This window comes from Malurus melanocephalus, unplaced genomic scaffold (assembly GCF_030028575.1).
Source record: "Malurus melanocephalus ecotype Western Australia unplaced genomic scaffold, MMel_1.1 scaffold_311, whole genome shotgun sequence".
In the NCBI taxonomy this organism is placed as follows: domain Eukaryota; kingdom Metazoa; phylum Chordata; class Aves; order Passeriformes; family Maluridae; genus Malurus; species Malurus melanocephalus.
The window spans coordinates 281,640-304,080 of NW_026623543.1; the positions used below are offsets into that span (position 1 = coordinate 281,640).

The 22,441-nt window shown below is 37.2% G+C and overlaps 1 protein-coding gene across 2 annotated transcripts in view; it reads right to left on the bottom strand.

Moving 5' to 3' along the window:
* Window positions 1–22,441, bottom strand: part of SYT1 (synaptotagmin 1) — a 336,960-nt gene that overhangs the window by 111,841 nt on the left and 202,678 nt on the right. For both annotated transcript variants that reach the window (XM_057377405.1, XM_057377404.1), the window contains exon 4: window positions 10,791–10,979. In XM_057377405.1, the coding sequence (XP_057233388.1) occupies window positions 10,791–10,962 (172 nt within the window). In that variant the 5' untranslated portion in view covers window positions 10,963–10,979. The remainder of the gene's footprint in view (window positions 1–10,790; window positions 10,980–22,441) is intronic.

The window sequence follows — 22,441 nt, forward strand, 5'->3', positions numbered from 1 at the left end:
ACTAAAATCAAATGGAAGGTAAAAGAATTGCACTGGTATTTACGAAGGTCTGAAAATTTGCTTCTACCACTCTATGTGCGTGTGACACATCTCTTAACATTACATTACTTGTAGAGTTACAAACTTTTAAAAAAAACATAGCAAAAGTAAAATTAATTTACATTGAAGTAAGAATCAATGTAGCAGTTCATCAGGTAAATTACAGGATGCATTAGAAATATGTTTACAATTTTGATCCTCCGAACCATTCAAAACAAATGAACATAACAAACGAACCATAACAAATTTGATTCCATGCACTACTCAGGAGCTTAAAGGTTAGTACACATTTAAATACTTCACCAGACTAAAGCTTTTGAGATGCTAAAATCTCCTGTGTAGCATTTCAAAACCTGGACTCAGCCTGCATATCCATGTTAGACTTACGTGGCTCTACCAAGTAAGAATGTAATTCTATTGCCTTTTAAGTTATTTACAGGAGTGGTGCAGGTCAAAAGACTTGAAAACAAGAAAAAACTGATTCACCAATTTGCAGTCATGCTGCACGGCAGGGTTCAGCTAGCRTTGCTGTACCTTTAGGGATTTAGTATCACAAATTATTTTATGTAATGGGGACATAATTTAGGAGTTCGGTTGCTTGCTTTTAAAGAGGATATATTTTCTGTCCTAACAGGAATTATCAGGATAAATATTTATTTCAACAGAATAAAATGCTTCTTGTCAGTATCATTATAAAATCATAGACAGTTTTCTAAGAAGAAGTAGTGATGTTGGACACATCTGTGCATTCTGCAGAATCAAAGCCCAGCTGTCAAAAATGAGCTGTTGAAAATCAAGGATGTTGCACAGTTTAAACACTTCAGCTCATGCATTAACTGAATAGAAAAGAGGTTGTTGTAATTATTTTCCCTTTTTCATTTTGTCTCTTCCTGCATACCTATATTTATATCAAGAAGAGCATTGTGCAGGAGTATTTTTGTACTACACAATCACTGTTAAATAAATGCATGGCTGTTTCAGAATAATCAAGTCAATGCTGACATTTCTTTGTGCTATGTTATCACTGTTAACACTATACCCTGAGTTCACACAGTATTTTTTTGTGCATTGGTCCTCTCCACCCATTATATACTACTTCCCATCACCCTGGCCATCGCACTGTCCTATGTCTTAAAACTYGTCAATAAATATTTCACGAGGCAAGAGAACTTAGGAATTGGTTTTCTGGAAGAGTTTCCTATAAAGTGATTACTATCACTGACTTGTAATCTAAAATGCTATGTTAGTCTGGAATTTATGAATAGTAAGCTTGCCTTATCTTTTTCTGCTCTCCTTCCCTTGCCCATGCTGCAAGTAAATCTGTACCCATGGTATACAACAAACAAACCACTGATTCCAGGGTTGAGACCTGAAATGCCATATTCCAGCTTAAAGCATGTGCTTGATGAAAATTGAGTCCTGAGGGTTTAGGTAACATGACAAAAGAGCAGTTTTGGGAGTAAACGTGAGTTTGATACCTAAAGAATAAACAAGATTGAATGCTGAATGCTTAGCAAGTATTCTGCTTGTGCTGATTTTTTTTCATGTGAGCTCTGGCTAGGAGAAAAGTATCAATAAATACATAAATGAAACAACAGAGAAGGAAAATAGAAAATCCATTGAAATTTTGTAAGGAAGGAAGGACCATAAAAGTATCTATAAGAAAGATGATGAATGTATTTCCTCTCTGCGAATGGTTACCAGTAAAAAAAAAAAAAAATCTGATGCCTGTCCTACTGTCCTAGTCCTAGAGGTTTTCTCCCCACACAGGCATTTAACTCAGATTTGTAAATTCAACTTCTAAAGCTAATTCTTAAAAGTTAAATGTAGAAATCCTAATAATTTCTGGAGCTCCTTTTAATGATGTAGGTTGAAATATCTTTCCGTCTGAAATTATTAACTTCATCTTTCATTCTGGTGGCTCTCACTGCAATAGGAAAACAGTGCCAGCTACAGTACTGAAACATGCCCCCAGATGATATAGGGGCTGTGAGCAAATAAGGGAGCTCTTGCTGAAGTTGGTAATTAAGAGTAGATTCAGATTCTGAAATCTGCACAGGAGTAGGCAGATGGCTTGTTCAAATGCCAGCTGGAACTCAGCCTTCATGAGGCAGTCATTCAAGTTCAGTACCACAGCTTCTTTATGGAGTCAGAGCAAAGTCTTCCCATACCAAGATTCTTCTGAATATTTGAGGCCACTTCCACAGCTCTTGTAAAGTGGCTGGATGTTCTGAAAAACAGTAGCGAAGTTCAGATCTAGAACCATTCAAGAACTTGCTTGACATAAAAGACAAGACTAAAAAGATAAGATGAATGCATGAAAGGATGCTATGGATCTACAGAATTCCTGTGAGCTCCTGTTGGTGGTCAGTGTTTTAGTTTTTTATCCATCTTGGCAATATGGCATTGATGACCAGGAATTGTAATTCATGTATCAGTAAAGGTATTCTCTTACAAAAAATTTTAAACACTTTAAAAAACATGTTAACCAAAGTAAGGAGGGTATTATATATTTATAATCCCACAGGGAAGGCTATAGTTTGGACAGTTTTCAGCAGAAAACTCACCCAGTTCTAAGCAGAATAATTAATAAAAACTACAAAGAATGACATTCTGTTCTTCAGCTGCAGCAATTTACAACAATTTCTCACAGTAACAGTGGCATTATCTACTCTCGGTTCTCATAAAAATATGAGAGAGTATCTTCTAGCTTGCCACAATGCCTGGGCACAAGTAGCTGAAGTAAGGACAGAATATAAATCTTAACAGTAATTCCTATATTTTCATGGAGCATTTAAACCATACTTTTAAAAAGCAAACCTACTAACCACAGTCACAGGTGCCTTTTATCTTTTATGCAGTACATTGCTGAGAATCAATCTTTAAATGTATTCTCAGTTTTAAGTGCAGAACAATTGCTCCATGAAGTCTTATATTTAAAGCAAGATTACAAACAATTATAACAGATAATGTGTAATTCTGTAGGCACTTCACATGCAGGTAAGTTTGAAAAAGGCTATCAAAGACTGCATTTCTTTTATGTATGTAAACACAATTTTAGTGCACTTTCTCTCACACAAAGTAATGAAATTTTAAGATACATTCCCAGAACTGAAAGTAAGCCAGCAACTACATTTAGTTTTCTGCTTGTAAATTGAATTCTCTACTCTATAAGGTACTGGCACAATTTGATGTATCTATAGTGCAATAAAATACCTACCAGAGTAATTGTAACACATAATAATCATACTGATGTGCTAGAGGAGACCCCTGGGGGTATTCTGACACTTGTTAAAATGCCATCACCAAACATAAGGTGCTCGTCCCTGTTTCTGCTATAGATGAATTTCATCCCTTTGGCTTTAAAAGCTAATCTGAATGTGTTTCTTTGTTTTCTTACATTTTGATAAAATGTTTACAGCATCAGGTCCTTCACAGGAGAACTTGCTTCTCCTTTCCTTTCTTTCAGAGCATACAACTCAAAATCAACTGCTGTTTCTGAAAATGGTGTTTCAGACACATGCAATCAATAATGTATAACTCTGTTTGACACTGAGGTTACCTCCTCAGTGTGCTACYGGCTCAGAGACAGTATTTCCTTTCAGGCAGGACAGCAAATTCTCAAGGTGATGCAGAAGAGGACATGGGTTTAGCCTGTGACAGGGTCTCCCAGTGCTGGGGATGGAGAGTGCTGCAGCTGCTGCTCTGGTTTAAGTTGCAGGATTCTACTCTTCTGATTTCTCCTTTCCTCCTTGGCTTGTCCAAGGACCAAGATCATGGCCAGGAATAGGAATAGGAACTGGTCCCTTGCATCTAAGTGTGTGAGATGCATGGGTTGAGTTTGCTTTGATTGGAGGAGATTGCTTCCCTGACCATGGCTGGGGTATCAGAACCAGATGATCTTTAAGGTCCCTCCCAACCATATCCATTCAATGATTTTATGTAACCTCCTGGCAAGCATGTGTTCTTGCCAGTGCTTGATCCAGCTACAGTCTGCAGCAGCAGCACTTCTCAGTCATGCTAGAGCAGTTTGTACTTGCAACAGCCTGAGGGTCCTGGCTCAGTCCTGTACGAGGATCAAACTGGCAGCTGTCATGAATCAAAAGTTTAAGAAGAGGACATGTTAAGGGGAACCTATCAGAAGGCATAGGAAAACAACTTTGTAAAATGCAATAATGCAAAAAAATTAAATACTGCTTGACAGAATCAATCATTAAAATATTGAGGGAGTATAATTCATATATGGGATATCAGATCACATGCTGTTCCTTCCAGACAAAGATTTTAATCTGCTTCATGAGCTTTTTACTTCCATTCTTCCACCCCTCAGTATCTATTTAGATATATGGGATTTAAAAGCTGTATTTTCAGGATTCCTCATTTAAAGCAACCAAAATATCCTGGACCCCTAGAAATAATGACAGCATTTTCATATTATGAGTTTATAAAACAACAGAGTTGAACTGTTTTTGTCTAATGATATTTGYGTCTTCTGGATGTGTGTGGGCAGTACTTTCAAGCTTTCACCTATCAGCAGAAGACMTAGAAACTTTTATTTAACATCGAAAAAAAAGATTAATCTTTTCTCATCTAAACTGGGGGACTCAGGGGTTCAGGGAGAAAACAAAGCAATCTGAGATTTGCATTTAAATTGCTATATTTAGAAATAATGGGGTATTTTTCTTCCCCATCTAATATTGGACTGTAATAGCTCTGTCTTGCACTTCCGTCTTCCAAAACAAATCCTTATTTCTGATTGTCCCTGTTTCTTCTCCAGTGTAAAGCTGCATGCATTTGCTTGGCATGAGTAGCTGCCAATGATCTGGTGACAGGAGGGAGGCAAGAAGCCTTGAATTCATGCCATCCCACTTCCTCCAGCACTGTTCTTCAGACTTCCCTGAATTATCAGGAGACTTCTTTATCTTCTCGAAATCTCTCATCCAAAGACTCTTTGTCAAGATACTTAAATGGAAGTAAACTAAATTTGCCAATGTCAGACTGATCCTAAGCTGGGAATTCTGCTTATTGTTTTGATAAATCAATATGCATACACACACACACACACACACACATATACATATGTATATATATATACATATTAACATACATCCACAGTCCTCATTTCTACAGGCAGTCAGCTACCACGCGAGATGATCTCTGAAGCAAAAACTCAATTGTTTTCCTGGATAACCTAAGATATTAAAAAATGACTACCACTGGCATTGCTGTGAAAATACAAATCACAGCTATTGCTGCAAACTTTATTCTGATTTTATGCTATGCCTACTCTATTAATCCAGTTTCTAAATCTAAAAGCATTCTATTACCAGCTTTTTGCTTCTTTTTTTATGAACTTAGAAAAGAATGAGCCCTCTCTTCCCTGTGCCAGTGACACCTGTGCTCCGGGAACCATTAGGAGAAGCCTAATGAATAATTTTCTGCAAATGATCAAGCTGTCAGCTTATAAAAATTAAGTTTCAGAAAGACCCCATGCACAAAATCCTCAGTTTTCTATTAACAGATATAATTTGGTAATAACTCCTTGATAATCTTGATGCCACATAAGAATAAAAAATTAAGAAATTAACTTTACTGTCATTTATAGACGGCAATAAGCACTGTTAGTACACCTCAGGCGGTCAGTCCAGAAAGGCAGAAGGGAAAAACCGCAGAGACCAGAAGAGAGAAAGAAATGGTGAAATGTGTCTAGGATGACTGCTGAATGTTGAAATTTTTACTTAAATGGCTAAATATATAAATCCTGAATTATTTTATTTGCTAAATTACCCATATAGATCTGCAACTCGTAAGTGAGCTTACTAAGATATTATTTAGAATTAAACCAGACCTGATTCTTATGGTTATTTTTATATTTTTTATTACCCTCTCTACAGCCTCCAGTCTCATTTAGTTTGTCACACTAGGCCAGGAAGAGAGAAATAAAATGTTCTGTKCAAACAGAACGTGAGACAAGTCTGCACAGAACATCAGGTTTTAGCCTGAATTATCACAGAGATTTGAGCTTCTGGTTTGGGTGATTATCAATCAGTTGTACAAGTTAAATCAAATTTAGGGCTTTTGAGCACCAGCTACTGAGCCCAAATGGAGTGGCAAGCCAGCCAAACATTTCAGAATATGGTTTGTATAGAAATGCAACTTTTTATACAATTACAATGTAAGACAGCAAAGAGCATTGGAAATATGCAGTATCTTCCTATTACAGAGGTAATGACAGTATCCTGGATTCAATGTAATCAGCTATTACAGGATTCTGCTTTTTCAGATTTTACCACAACCATTAACAGCATATCATTATTCAATCAGATGTATGCTGGAATTTTATTAGATTTTTGCTGTCTTATTTACTGGCAGAATGAGGTCTCYTGTTCATACAGGAATGTGCCATTAGGAAACAAATCAACATCACTTTGATTTTACAATTATTAAGTAAACTAATGCTAATTTATGTCAATTTTTATCTGTGCATGGTTAGTATCAGTATCTTGGCATTTAAAATCTCCACCCCAAAGCTGTTGCTGCCATTACCACAGCCTTGCTACAGCACACTTACTGTAAATCTAGTTGACACTGAGGTTACCTTCCCAGTGTGCTACTGGCTCAGAGACATTATTTCCTTTCAGGCAGGACAACAAATTCTCAAGGTGATGCAGAAGAGGACATGGGTCAACACTTACTAGCCTGCTGACAAAGCCCTGGATGTAAGAGAACTGAGAAGGAAGAAGGAAAGAACTAATATATCTTATCTTCTTCTTCATTATCTTCTAATGCATTTTGTTTTCAGAAGAGTAAGTGCTGTTTTATCTGCTCTATTTCCCCCCTTTTTTCAGGTGTTGGATTCACTAGATTTAAAATGCAAAATGTAAAAGCAGAGACTGTGCCTTTTTTCACCTTCTGGTAAACAGAYTAAAAATTCTGAAGATCAAAGATAAATAGGGATAGAAAGTGTAAGAACCAATTAAGTTAGAGTGACGTTTATACACAGTTCAGTTATGGAAAAAAAACTATACTGTGATYATTCAAATCAGCCACTCAGAATCAGAACGCAGGGATTTACATAACGGAGAAAAAAAATTCCACACAGTTATGCCTCAGTAACTTACTGGATTCTTGCACTTTAATTGTATGACTCATTGTAATAAAATTATCCCGCTTGCTTTATCCAGAGTGAAATGTATGTTAGGACATCACCATTCTGAATGATTTGTGTGCTTTTGGAAGCCTACGTTCTCCTGTCACAAAATGTGGTGTATGCTCTATTTTAAAGAGACATAAATCAAGAAAAAAAACTCCAGATTTTCTGTCTGTGCCAATGAAAACTTTAAACTGGCTTATGTACTGCATCATTGTTCTTGAAATAAATGTGTACTAATACAAGCAAGTAGTTTCTTTTTCTTGAAACTTTTATTTCCTCCTATTAAATGCATCCTTTTTTTGACAATGTAAGAGTTCTCTTGTGCATACAAGACAGCAAAACACCAATATAATTTAARTTGCATGGACCCTATCTTGTAGTTTTGCAAAGTGAACACTTAATAGGAATCCTGATATTTTTAGTCATCTAGTACGTCTAGACTATTTAACTTTTGGCATCTATGTGTTCTCCAAAAGAGTAGTATTGGAGTATCTCCAAAACAACAGTATTATAAATAAAATGAATATTCTATTCTAAGCCACAAGGAAGGACCAGTATCTATTCAGCTGGATGTAGTTTGTTGTACCTTCATTTTTGTTATTGTGTATTCCCTGATTAGAATGACTTTTTTTTTTGTTTGTTGTTTTTGGTTTTTTGTTTGTTTGTTTGTTTTTTTAATATAGGCATGACTTGATATTATATATCAGGAAAGAGAAGACTACATAAACTAGACCCCACTATGGCTTGGCCTTTCTAGCCCTCAAACTAAGCTGATTGCAGGTGATCTTCTCCACAACACTATCCTCTTATACATCCACTAAATCATGATAGCTTATCTTCCATCTGCAGACATCTTAGGCAGAGGCAACTAAAACATTTAATTATTTACCTCACACATAAACAACAGAGCACTGAACAAAAATCCTCTCCTAGTAAGTACTGAGATTTCAAAGCCTTTCCTGTCATGTGGGGAATGAACACGAGACCTTTGGAAGTAAAAATGATAAAGACATGAACTAGAAAACAGGTTTGTCCCGCATCTGCAAACTTTAGAGAACTTGCTCACTGTGGCATTTCTCTGCCATGTGCAAGCCTCAAGTAAGGTCTTCAGTCTGAATCTACAAAAGGAAAAACCTGGTCCATGGCCTTGGAAGTGTTCYTAGACACAAACATCTGTGCTGTCCCAACATATGTGCACCATATTTCTCTCTCACACAGCAAGAAACTCCCAGAAAGGCACTATACAAACAATTTGGTTTGTGCTACTTTATATTCTGCTGTGTTCTAAGAGAGATTCTCAAAAAATTTGAAGCCAGCTGTAAGAGGCAGGATCTGAGAACTTTTCTACCACAATTAATTTTTGTTTTTGTAATAGGCTGAAAACACCACACTGAAAGCTCCCCACTGACATAAACTGAACAACTCATGAGAAAATGCTATAATTCTCCAACAGGGAAATGAGGTCTCTTCTGCCCTCCAGCCCCTAATAGTTTGTAGACAATCTAATTAAACTTACTTGCTTTATATTTATGTTAGATTATAAATGAAAAATACATACAGACCTGTGTGTAATGCAGTCCATTCTTATAAGATTTCTTATTAAGGAAAATGGGCAAAAGAGATGTTATTTGGAATATAAAATGCTCAAACATGTCAATGGCACTAATTCATATTTAGTATTTCAAAAAACACCCACACAAGTCCCTTGCCCCATTGTAGTACTATGAATATTCAACTTTCTTCCTGAAATGGCAACCTCCCCCCCAGTATAGCAGAATGTAATATTAAATAGTTCAATTTTTTCCATTATTTAACAGCAGGGGTTTATTTCCATCATGAAGAGAAAATTAAAGTTTTAGTCAGTTCAGCCTGAGAAGGTTCTCCAGATTGGACTTTCCACTTGTTTTCATTGTAGTTTTAGAAGGTATGGAGCAAGGCATTCCATGTTTCTATGCACAGACCTTCTCCTGCACCTTCCAATTACAGGCTTCCTCATATTGGAAGCCATTCATACTTTTGCAAAGTTAAAATCAAAGTTTAAAAGTAAGAGAATATCGGCATAAAAGTCTCATTTACCTTATTTACCTCATTTACCTTACTACCTTAAATAGCATGGTGAAATAAAAATAACAGGACAAATGTTTCAAATTCTGACTGTTCTTCCTCAATGTCTTGTCTTTTCATTTTCCCTCTTTTTAAAAAAAAAAAAAAAATTGTAGTTTTGTTTTCCCATGATGTCATCAGACAACTTCATTTCAATATGGTCTGCACTGGACTGCACATATCACTGATCACAGACCAAATAATGGCACATGGACTTCTTATTTCTGTAACACCTTAATTTTTGCAAGTGAGAATTTTGAGTGACAGAGCAAAGCTATTTGGTATCAATTCTGCAAAAACCACATCTGCCACATTACCAAGATCCATTTTACAGATAAGAAAATTGATTAATATTCTAATTCGTTAACTGACTTTATCAGTCACAGAACATTTCTTTACACAGAGGATAGTCTTCTAAAAATGAAATTTTTTACATATGTTAAAATATTTCTTTGGAAATATTTTACATTTACTTATTCTTTGGAAGAAAAAAATATTAAAGATTGAATGACTYTCTAATGCTTGCTATTAAAGCGCATACACACACAGCCTTCGTCTCCATGTCTACAAAAGTGACAAAATGATCTGCTGGTGAGCAATAAGTAATTTTTCTGTCAGTTAAAAAAAAAAAAAAAGGACTTCTCCTGTATTATATGAAATGCCATTGACAATATTGAATTAGTCCTACACTTGATACTGGCGTATGTATAGTAAAACACACCAGGTTCAAGAACCCCAATATTATCATAAACAGCAGCCCAAAGGTAATGCTTGTTTTTTTGGTTTTTTTTTTATGCAAACAAATTGAGGCCTCAACTTTGAGTCAATACTTTCTAGCACAGACCAAAAGAATCCTGATGACTTTAGTTCTACTGACTTCACAGAAACATACATTTATACTTTTTAGTTTTYTGCCTAGGCACATGAACTTGTGCAAAATGCATCCAGTGGCTGATCCACTAAAATTACTGAATGGGAAAAGCACAGCTATCTTCATACATTACTGACRTATTAGCTATTTTCTTGTTTAAAATCCTGTTTTCTGGTTTCTTTCTACATTTTCTAATCTCCAAAGACACAAAGTTCCCTTGTTTTCTCAATATTTATGACCAAATATTGTTTTAAGGAATGATGCCCGCACATGGGTCATAAACACAAAACCTAAAGTGTAAGTGTTAAGAAATTATTTTACTTGTTGGTCCCACAGGCACAGTGAAGTTCTCGAGTTCCATTTTCAATGATTCAGATCTAATTCATCAGTAAAAACTACCATACTAATCTGACATACCAAGACATGAATTACATATGAGCTAGACTCTATTTTCTCTACTTCAGTTAATTTTGAAGAACTCACAAAACCAGGTTTATCTTGTGATATTTCTAGCTTTGACTAGAAAACATTTAGTATGCTGTCTAAATAAATGTCAAAGAAGAAAATGTCAAGTAAAATCCAGTCTGCCAACAGAAGCTTTGCCATCAATCAAGTTTTACTTACATGGAATTTTGTTCAGTTCATTCATGAACTTCTCTTTTAGCTTAGAAAATGCATCTTCTTTTCCTCCCCCTCCTCCCGGACTGGCTGGCTCGGTGACATTACTTGGAGGGGCTGCTGCTACTGTGGTCGCTGGCGGTGCTGCCAGGGCCTCGTGATGACTTTCGCTCACCATTTTAACTCCTGGGTAAGCTGTTGGAATAAAAAATAAAAAACACAACAAAAAACCAAAAGGTAATATAATTGAAATATATCATCAATAAAAGACTAAATAGGCAGAATAGCACTTGGTTCTCATGCTCACTAGGTAAATATGACTGCATTTGCATATAATTTCAAGTTCTTCATAAAATATTTATTAGACAAGAGAGAAAAGTATTTTGCAGGGTTAATTTCAGCCAGAATAGTTTTACTGCTTGGAGCACTTTTCCAACCGTTTGCATTTTGGAGCTGCCAAATTTGAAACCCCAAAATTCCTGTAAAAATCTCATACAGATTTACATTGTGCTCTTGAACTTGAAAGTATAAGTAAAATAAGGGTCATAAACACTCCCTGTGTGCAAATTTCAATGTATTTACGTAATTATTTTTCTATGAGAATTACAGAGGTGTGGATTATGGACAAAGTTTCTCTATATGAAAAAAAGGAGGTGATAAGGACATGACAAAATACTCCGTGTTTTCCTGTCAAAGTAATAACCTATTGTTTACCATTTAAGAAAGCTGTGCATAAAATAGAAATTGATGTTTGTGCATTTTTATCTTCACTAAGTGAAGACAATTTTTCTTCCAGTTATTTTGTGACACTTGCTACTGACAATATTCACTTAAATTATTCAGATGTCTTAGTGTATTCATGAAAATACATCTGTAGAGAGTCTAAACACAGCCATTTTGAAATATCTATGAGGCTGTCACAAGCATAATCCCACATCAGCGTATTTTTAATTTCATGTTGTTTAATGGGCATTTTGGAACACTTTTACTTGAGCACTGTATTGGGTTTGCATGGCCAGTGCTGGTAGTGGGATGGCTACTGGCTGGTGTCTGTGAGCAGCTGCCAGAAGCTTCCCCCACGTCCCACAGAGACAGCTCCAGGATGGACCCGCTGCTGGACAAGGCGGAGCCATCAGTAGTGGTGATAGCACACTACTCAAAAGATTTCAGAAGGGAAAATCCTGCTGCACAGCAGCTGCCAGGAGAGAGGATTGAGAATATGAGAGAGTAACAGCTGTGCTGACACTGAGGTCAGGGCAGAAGGAGGGGCAGAGGTGCTCCAGGTGCCAGAGCAGAGATTCCTCTGCAGCCTGAGGAGGACCCCACGCTGGAGCAGATGAAGCAGGCTGTGACTTCACGGCAGTCTATGCTACAGCAGGATCCTGGCAGGACCTGTGGCCCTCTGGAGAGAGGAACAGGTTTTCTGGCAGGACCCGTGACCCCATGGAGGACCCATGCATTAGCAGTGTGTTCCTGAGGGACTACATTCTGTGGAAGAGACCATGCTGGATCAGTTTGTGAAGAACTACACCACTTGGGAAGGATTCATATTGGAGTTGTTCATGGAGGACTGTCTCCTGTGGGAGGGACCCTGCACCGGAGCAAAGGAAGAGTATGAGGAGTCCTCCCCCTGAGGAGATGGAAAGCCAGAGACCATGTGTGATGGACTGACTGCAACCACCATTCCCCATCCCCCTGCACTGCTGGGAAAATCCACCATGAAATTATGCCCTGGAAGAAGGAGGGGGAGGGAAGGTGTTTTAAGATTTGGTTTCATTTCTCAATACACTACTCTGGTTTGATCAGTAATAAATTAAGCCAATTTCTCCAATTCAAGTCTGTTTTCCCCATGACGGTAATGAGTGAGTGATGTCTCCCTGTCCTTACTGTGATCCAGGAGCCTTTGGTTCTATTCTCCCTCCACTGCCCAGCTGAAGAAGGGTGGGATAGAGCAGCTTTGGCAGGCACCTGGCACCCAGCCAAGGTCAGCCTACCACAGCCACATAGCGAAGAATTCTGGGCCAGTGGGGTGAAGGTGAGAAGATACATACAAAGAAATTTCAGCAACACAGGAAGGCTAGCTGAAATCTTTATCCAGGTTTTGAAAACACTGATCTGTTTTTTTGTTGCATCTTAATTATTTATCACTGATCTGAATAATAGCAGAAAACCAGAGGGAGAAAGGGCTTGAGAAATAAAAAATACTCATTATTGCACTGAGCCCCAATTGCTCTCAGCCCCAAAAGACATTTGGCTTTTGACCTCTTCCTGAGGAATTTAAACATCAACATAGGAGTAAAAGGCAACACATCAAAATCAAAGGGGCATAATAAGAGCGCCTTATGCATGCAATATAATGAATCATGATCTTTCTTGTCTTACATGATTGTTTTCATGGATGTTGCTAAGAGTGCTCAAACCACTAAATCTAGATGAGAATTGGCTTCTTGTCCTTCAACTTCAGTTCTATGAGTCTGCAGTCGTGTCTGAGAGAAGCTGCCAGAAGAAGTTGCAGACACAGACCTGACTGCAGGCAGAAGGAACCTTTTGAAATCATCCTCACCATTCCTTTCATTAAACAGGGGTTTGCRCACAAGTGTAGTCTGGAATAGAAAAGCCGTTCTCCAATATTGCCATATGATGAAAAAAGATTTTAACAAAATAGGGGGTTGGCCTTGTTCTGAAGAAGCAATTTGGAGGATATTTTGAAGCAATTTTATTGATGCAGCAGTGAATGAAGCAGTATTCCCAGCCTGCCCATCACTTTTGTCCTTGCCCTCAAGTCTCTAGACTAATACAAAATCATGTTGATGTTGACACAGAATATGTACACAATATAGCTCCATAAATATTTCATAAGCATGTGGTCCTAACTATTTCCATGTAGCAACATGGGAGCAGTTCACTATCAAAAGCAGACTAAAGTCGATGGAAAGATTACAGTTAATATCCGTGAACTTTGGCTCAAGCCTGATATCTGTATTTCCCCAACTGCCTCACAAAATAACAATCGGGAAAAACAAGCAGTACAGATTTTGGGTATGAAATAACATGCCAGCTATTCCAGACTAAGAGACTTTTCCCATATGCTCTGATGAATGCCAAATAATATGAAGCAAAACATGCAGAGTCATAAGCTGTAAAAACCATTACTGTTTTATGTTATAGCACTTTGTCATTGAATGTCAGTTAAATCAGAAGGAAAGCTGTATATAATAATTAAATCAAAATTAAATTGCTTAATTATAATATATTGCTTAATTATTTCAGGCCTGGCAGTTGACTATTTTATTTTGCAATGGAAGACACAATTTGCAGTGATGACGTTCAGCTAATTAAAAAATAAGGCAAACGTAATTTATTTGCTTCTAGTTTTGGAACTATATATTGAAAATATATTCTGAGAATGAATTTGAAACATTACACTTTGGTTTACCTAAAAAGAGGAAAAATCAACAAAACAGACTATTCCTGTGATCTCCACGAACAATCCTCAGTAGAGTCCGGGTGCAGTTAGAGATCACTATGTCTAATAAGGCATGCAGAAATGGTTTGAGACTTGCTACAGAACCTTTGACCTTTACATGCCAATGACACAGTTCTGATATTTTAAATAGGTGTGAAGGGGCTGAGAAAGAATCTTGACTCAAAAAAAGCCTTCTGCAAAGACCACATGCCCACTCACAACATCTGATGGCTTTTTTCACTGTAATGCTGCAGCTTTCCACAATAATGGTATAAACAACGTGATATTATTAGAGATGCAAAATATAGAATAATTAGATTTAAGTTAGCCTTTTAAAAAGAGGAGGCTAATTGAATGCTGCAGTGCATTGCTGAAGGTAAAGACCTACAAATCACTAGCAGATTATCTGCCATTCATGAAATGGTAGTTGGAAGCAAAAATTTCTTGTAAGTTAAAAAATGAAATGTCATACAATTCACCTACAATTTCCAGTTCAATGCTCACTACAATGTTTATAGTGCTATGTATGAAATACTACGTTTCATGTGTAACATCCAGTCATAAATAAGAGTACATTTGTAATCGTAAATAAAAGTMCAATTTAATTTACGTGCTTCTATAAAATGTAGCATAGACTACATCTCCTGAGCATGTCAGTTCTTTGGTATACCCCTGCCCATTCAATGCCAAGCAGTGCCATACAATCATTATAAGACATGTAGAATAAAACARTGAACAAACACATGGAATGCTTCAAAATAATACTTGTCTCTATGAAGAAGTACATCCAGTTAAATCCTTGAGGAGACCAGGTATTTAGAGCTTTACTGTTTCCTATACCAGAACAACTCTGACAAACATGAATTATCAGCTCAAGCTTCTACATAATTTCAACATAATTTCCTCTGAAAATGAAGGATTTGAGCAATAGGAATATGCGCGCTAGAGATTTGTGAGAAGCAAGGGATTTTTTTATGACAGTCAAAGCATTGACTGACTGCCTCAGTATACGCTGGTATGGATCCTAATGGTGAGGGTCCCATTGGAAAGCACCTCTTTGAAAGCAGTGACGTAGCAACAACTCTTAGGAGAGGAGTAAAGAGGTGTAAGACTTCAGACATGGATGAATACAGAGCATCGAGCAGATTCTGGAAACCAGAGATGAAAGAATGCGTTCAAAGGGCAACAGTCTGCAAACATTCTGGCATATGCAAAGTAAGATGTGGACAGTGTGGGAAGATTAATGTCCTGGGAAATTTTAAATTTTTATTTTTTTAAAATAAATTGAAAAGTCAGAAAATTAATGAGAACTCAGTGGGATGTCCACATTCACACTGTAGAAAAAGCAAAACTCAAGAGCAGTGTATCACCTTCTAGCATGATAGACTTGCAAAAAATATAAGAACAATAAAACCCCAAAGGTCAGCAAAGGAAATCAATGTGTTTCTATGTGATTAAATTACAGTAGGTGTGCCACAGCAGCTGCTGAAGTACTTCGACAATACATAATCTCATAGATATAAAATTGGTGATGTTGGTTTCAGACAATTTATTTTTGCTTATTCTCCTCTTATCTGCTGAATACAAACAGCATGGAGTGAGACAGCAAACAGGTCAGAGATCCCACACTGACCAAATAATTTTTCTCCCCGTGAGAAATTTTTTGGAAAGCGTCCTTTTACTTTACTTCCTCTTTCACTGAAAGAGAAAGAAATGATGAGCTTTCAGTGATGGTATATCCAAGTAAGTATGCAGTATTACCAGAGAAAGAGTTGCACCACACTGAAAATATACCTTGTTCCATCAGTGTTTTTGGATGAAATTAACTTATCAGAAGATGGGATCGTTAGCAGAATGTTTAAAGGCATCTACAATAAATGATCTCTTCCTAGATTTAAGCGTTTTGGGATGTTAATAACACGTTTTTTACTCATTCATCTTCCTATTAATGAAATACATTTCCTTTCTTGCCTCGGTAAAGGACAGTTATTTTAAAAGACAAGCTCCGAAAAGAGACTTCCTTGACTTTTTATAAAGATGGGTCTGTAAGTACATTTTCAGAAGAATGGAAGGTCACGGTAAAGATGTCGTATCAAAACAGCCTTTTCATGACTACCACAAAGGCTTACAATACAATCCAGATTTAGTACTGCTTCAGAGAATGTACATGAAAGGCCCAACAGTTCACGGGGAAAAAAGTTCTGATGAAGAACCTTGATGTGGGAATTCAGGTGTCCTCTCCATACTTCTACCAAGGCATAAGAAATGCCCCAGCAACACCCCCACCCCACCTGCCCCAGTGATCCCTGCCCCTCTTTCAGGGGAGAAGAGACACTTCTGCCTTTTGTGAAACACAAACTGACACTTTCCAGACAGCACCTGTACATCAGCCCTTCAACACTGCTCCCCATGTTGCTTGCTTGCTACTGACACCACACCAATAGTTTCATTGGCTGAATGAGCAGAATGAACAAGATAAAGCACCTAAATCTTTTCCCAAAAGCCCATGGCCACTTTTTTGCTCAGTTTTAGAAATGTCTATGCCTCCATGTCCTACCAAAGGAGCATCACGGGTCCTGGAGCAGGCTGGAGGAGCACAGTGCTGCAGATACAAACAGAACCATGAGCTGGTGAGCCAGGAGTGATGAGGACCCTAATACACAGAGGGGGACACGGCTGAGCCCAAGTTTCACCAAATGTGGGGGAGGAACAGCAGTCACATACYAAGTCAAGCAGAAGTGCTGCAACCCCAAAGCAGCAAAGCAAAGGAGAACTTGGCAGAAATATTTTTTGACACTTAGCAACAATTTTCAGCTTTGAGGGCCAGCAGCAAATTTGACATCTATCTACAGCACAGCTTTGGAGCAGGCAACAAATCTTCCCATTATTAGTCATTATTAAACTGAGCTCTGCATCAGTCTCCAGAATTTACTTTAAATAGAATAAATATTTTTAGAAAAACATCTGAAAAACAGTAACTTGATGGCCAAATATAAGTTGATTCCCATGAGAAAGTGAAATACTACCAGATTTCCAGTCTAACATTCACACTGAAAACCTATAATTTGAGTATGAGTTACATCAAAATAAAAACCAGGTCTCTGTGTACTCTTCTTAGCCTAATTCACTTTTTTAGTATATGTGATAACCCTAGAAAATACGAAGAATAAGCACAGAATAGTTCACAATTCTCTGTCATGATAAAAACATTTTATTTAATTGAAATCATAACATACCATTTCATGTCTAAGCATGTTTCAAAGCTAACCATACAATGTCACAGAAAATAATCTGCCCAGGGACAGAAAACAATCAGCGAATTTTTGGGAGGGATATGGACACCATGAATACTGAAGAAAGACAAATTCTTCAGTCCATGGCACAAACTGCATGCTTCTCTTTCACCTTCCTGTTCATCCATCCTTGAAGACTTGTTCAAAGACTTGGAAATATCTAACACTATCATCTGTGGAAAGCAAACTTTGTCTCAAATTTTTGGGAAGAACTAGAGTCTAATATATAATTTATGAACAGCTAACCACTATATTTTGCAGCAGCAAGCTATGCAAGATTATATTTTCAGACTCACTTATTAAGCTGTTAGTAAGATCACAGTCAATTTAAATAAGAACAGAGAAAATAACACCATTTTCTTTCCAGCCAGAAGCCATAACTTTTTTACTTCACTTCAAACTTCTGGTCCTGCAAYGCAGAAGAGCACACGGGAGTCAGAAAAGTCACAGCAGCTTACAGAGAAACTTCTTTGTTTAGGTCACATTGCAAAGTAAATCAAGAGTAGTGAGTCCCTTACATAGATTCACTACATAAATGCCTGACCATTTTCTGAAACTTTTATTTTCCCCTAAGTATATGGTATTTCTTTTCATATTTAGAGGTAATGGGGATAGAGACAGCCCTGTGTCTCTGGATGTTCATGTTATTGTCATGTTTCAGCAGCAGTGACRTTACCTGTCAAAGCATTACAACATGTATAATTTAAACCCACTGTCTTCCTCTACGACAGCAATTGCTGCTTCAAAATGCCTGAGGTCCTTGATAATAGCTAGTTATTAATAGAAATAAGTGAAAGAAAGAAACTACAGTCATTTCCTCCCACATGATCATTCTGTCATCTTTCACACTCGCATCTCATTTCCCGAAGCTGCAATCTGCATTTCTACTCCCCTCGTATTTATTTCCAGACTTCCTTTATACAACGGCGTAAGACAAAAGAATTCATATAAAAATTAGTGTTCAACTGAATTTAGGCATTAAATTCTAATGCCGTCCACGCAGAGTTCTTGCTGTTCCAAAATAATTTTAGAGTAATCCTACAAATAATGGAGCCCTCTGTAGCAATACATTTCTTGTTGTGAACATTGCATAAAATCAATTCATTTTCACATATGTGGCTCTTGTCTAATCAATGGCTCTAATAAAGCCTATAAACTAGCGAAGTGCCATAGAGATTAGCTATGACATAGTAAAATTCACAAGGAACAAAATAACAGAAATTGTAAAATAATACAGAGAAATGTTATTAATATTCTTGCTTTGCCACAGCCTTAAATTCGCTATTTCCCCTTTGAATTATCTTTTCATTGGTATTTCTTATATGTCCCAATTTCTGCAGTCAGCACCCATGGGGTTAGCAAAATTAATTTGGAGCCAGCAGGATGGTACATGCACTAACCAAACAACGGGAGCTGAGATGTGCAGTTCAGGGCTCCCTCTCAGATCAGTTCACTCTTAGATTTAGGTTGTGAAACACCTGGCACCTCAGAATGTGATTCTACAGTGACCAGTGACTGCATATAAATGGCACCTTCTTCCTGAAAAGGATCTGCTCTCAACACATATTCAGTCACATACGTTGAATTTAATGGGTACCACATTTAACTTGATCATTGAGTGCTTTTCACCATTACATCTGCGGTATTAAAAAGCTAAGAAAGCAGGGAGAATGCAGTAAGATTTTATCCTCATCAGCATCATGAATGCAATTACAAACTAAACTTCAAAGACCAATTGGTTTTATCCTTGAGGACTTACTACAGATCATACAGTAAGTTCATCAAATTTGGGCCACATTACTTTGGTGGTAGGTAGGAAAAGACAACAGCTCAGCTAGTTTTTCAGATCCTTTGCTAAAATTAAGTTTATGGCACTTAGAAAAATTTAAACAGTTGGTATTTGGCACTAAAACCTTTAGATACATCACCCAAGTGTACTAATGGGAAAAATATAATGTGAGTGAATTTTGTAGATCAAACTTTGCAAATTCTGTATGATCAAGATTCAGAGTTTTTAGGTAGATTCATTCTAGTTTTTAAAAAATGTCAGGTCTTCACACAGATCTCAATCAGACACATCTAAAGCACCCATGTGTGCCCAAATATATCTTTCTCTCTCTAAATATTTATCATAGGTATATTCCTCCCAGGTGTGCAGTAATTATATGCTGATATTATTGCAAGAAAGCAAACAATGGCAGCTTGAGTCCAAGACTTCTCTTGTAAAGAAGAAAATAGGGGGGAAGTACACAATTTTCATAAATTTTGATGCTGTTAAAAAGATTTTTCAGGGTTTTCTTAAGCTACATCATATCAGTACTGAAATCAGGAACAATGCTGCAAAACCATGAACAGAAGCTGATTGATTGTGACAGGTTCTATTAATGCACCTACATGAAAATTACTGCTTCTTGAATGTTACTAGCACAGGAAAAAAGAACACTGGGACAGTAAGCACTTGCACTTAATTTGAGTTTTAAGTTAAAATACTTTTTAAAAAATGTTATTTGATATTTATGGGTAATTACTATACATAGATTTTTAAGACAATCTTATCAGCACATGGGAGTAAAATGGCGAAAATTGAAACTAATTGTCCCATAATGACTGATACTTTTTCCTCCTATTGAGAATGATATGCCATCATCCAATAGCCTTCTGCACACAGCAGGAGGGAAAATTACCAATCAATTACATGACATTTAATTTCCAACTTGAAACATTTTTCTACTGAAAGAAAGCAAGCAAAAAAATCCTAATTTGAGATTAATAACCATGCATTCCCTACAGTGTTTTGGAAAGACATCTTATAAAAAGATGCCCTTATGCATATCTGAAAAAAAATTAATAACTGATAGCCTAAAAATGAGGCCATTTATAAAATATTAGAATAAGCAGAGATTTCTGCTGTTAATACAACTATTGCTGGTTCTGCAATTATTTCTTTAGATGAACAGTTGAGCAAGGACGGTTGCATCCAGCTCACACATGAGCTATACTAGAGAACACAACTCCAGAGGAAGTAACAAAACAAAATAAAAAGAAAACTACTTTGTTTTGTTGCTGCTGTTGAAATCAAGTTAAGGATAAATGGTAATTTAGGGATTTTCATAGGTTTAAAACACTCAGGATTTTTTTGTACATGGAAATGCTTGGTGTGACCATATTTCCATCTCTTCTGTAAACCAGAGAAAGCTTGTATGATAAAGCTTTGAATTCCCTTGGACAGACGACAGACTAAGCTCAAGGCTATCTTCACTGAGTTTGTATACCCAGTGTTACTACCTCCAAGGGAAGGGTCATCACTATGCAGCTTTTGCAAAAAAGGACTTGCAAGTCTGTCTTCAGGCATCACCTCTAAGAAGGTGCTGGAGACAGGTCAGAGGAGAAGCAAGATTTATGAGTCACTTCTGGTTTTAGCACACCCTGCTGACTAGACAGCTTCTCACTTAGCATGGTGGCTGCTGAGCAACACATTTTGAGGTACTCACATCTTCCAGATATTGTACAGGAAGCTTGCTCTGAAGCTGTGATACAGTCCAAGGATGTGAGGAGCATGGGTATTTATAAGCACAGGAATCAGGAACTCTCTAATCAAACCCAAAACCTTGATTTGCTATGCTATAAATGGGATAACAAAAGCAGTCTGAGGTCTCTGCCTGATGGGATGACCCTTCTGCATCATGAATATTCCCCAGTTCCATCTGGAAGTTCAGCACAGCTTTGAAAGAATCTTGGTGGACTGAGGCCAACTGAGATGCCTGGGCTGAATTCTGAAAGCAGGCCTCCTGAATGCCTCTTCCAGGATGGCAGATAAATTCCCAGAGCATCAAGCCCATTTAGATGGATCTACCCTGGATTTGGACATCCCTCCACAAGAGTCTGCAGCCGCATTCTGACTGAAGCAGTGATTGATAGATCATTCTGCCTCATTAGCCACTTACTGCTGCAGGAGGGCAACTAAGGTGGGTTGGCTCCCTCAGGTTGCCAAAACAACCTGAGGCAGATAGAAATCCTATTTAACAGGCAAGGGTGATTTATTGCTATCGCTGGCTTTCCCAATTTTGTTCTGGGAACCTTTTTCTCCTGCCCCAGTACAATGCTCTTCGTTTTAAACCATTGATTCAGTATATGTTCAGAGAAAAGTGCTGTTCATCAAAAGCCTGTAAGTAGGAAAATTCAGTTTTTCAAGTTGGTGGATGGAAATGAGCAAATTTTACTTAACTTGCTAGTAATTACACTTGGACTACTATGAATAGCTCACTGGTTACAGGATGGTTACAGAAATATTTTTTTTAACAAAGCCCAGTAGGTACTGCTATTGCAGTTAAGACTCTAATAGCTAAACAYCTTGGAGCATGTTGTCACACATCCTAAGTTTTCCTCTAAATTCAACTGATTGAGTTAATTGTCCAACTGAGACATCAAAAGAAGGGTTGAGTATACACTAAGGGCTACACAGTTAACATTCATGCAGAAAGAAAAAAGTTTTGAATAAGCAAATGAACATGAGTGAACCTGAGAGTTCTACTTTGTATAAAGCTCTTACCAATATATTAAAAAACTAAATCTATTCTGTTTCAGTTCTTATTTTTTGATAGCCATGTTGTTTAATTGGATGCTTCAACTATATAAAGCTTTGTTTGTATGCTGTTTCCTTTTCTCCACCGTTTGCTGTAAACCTCTATATTGGATATGGAATTACAACCATTTAATGGTCAAAATCCTTAATCAGTAGCCATGATCCATATAAAAAAGAAAACAAAAAACTTACTTATCACATTTCCACAGGAAAATAGGATTATGCTTTGTCACAGGTTGAAGACAATTAGTTCTGTGTTCAGTTCCCACTTTTTTTTAGGTCACCATAGCTAGTGCAAAACCATTATAAAAGTTTT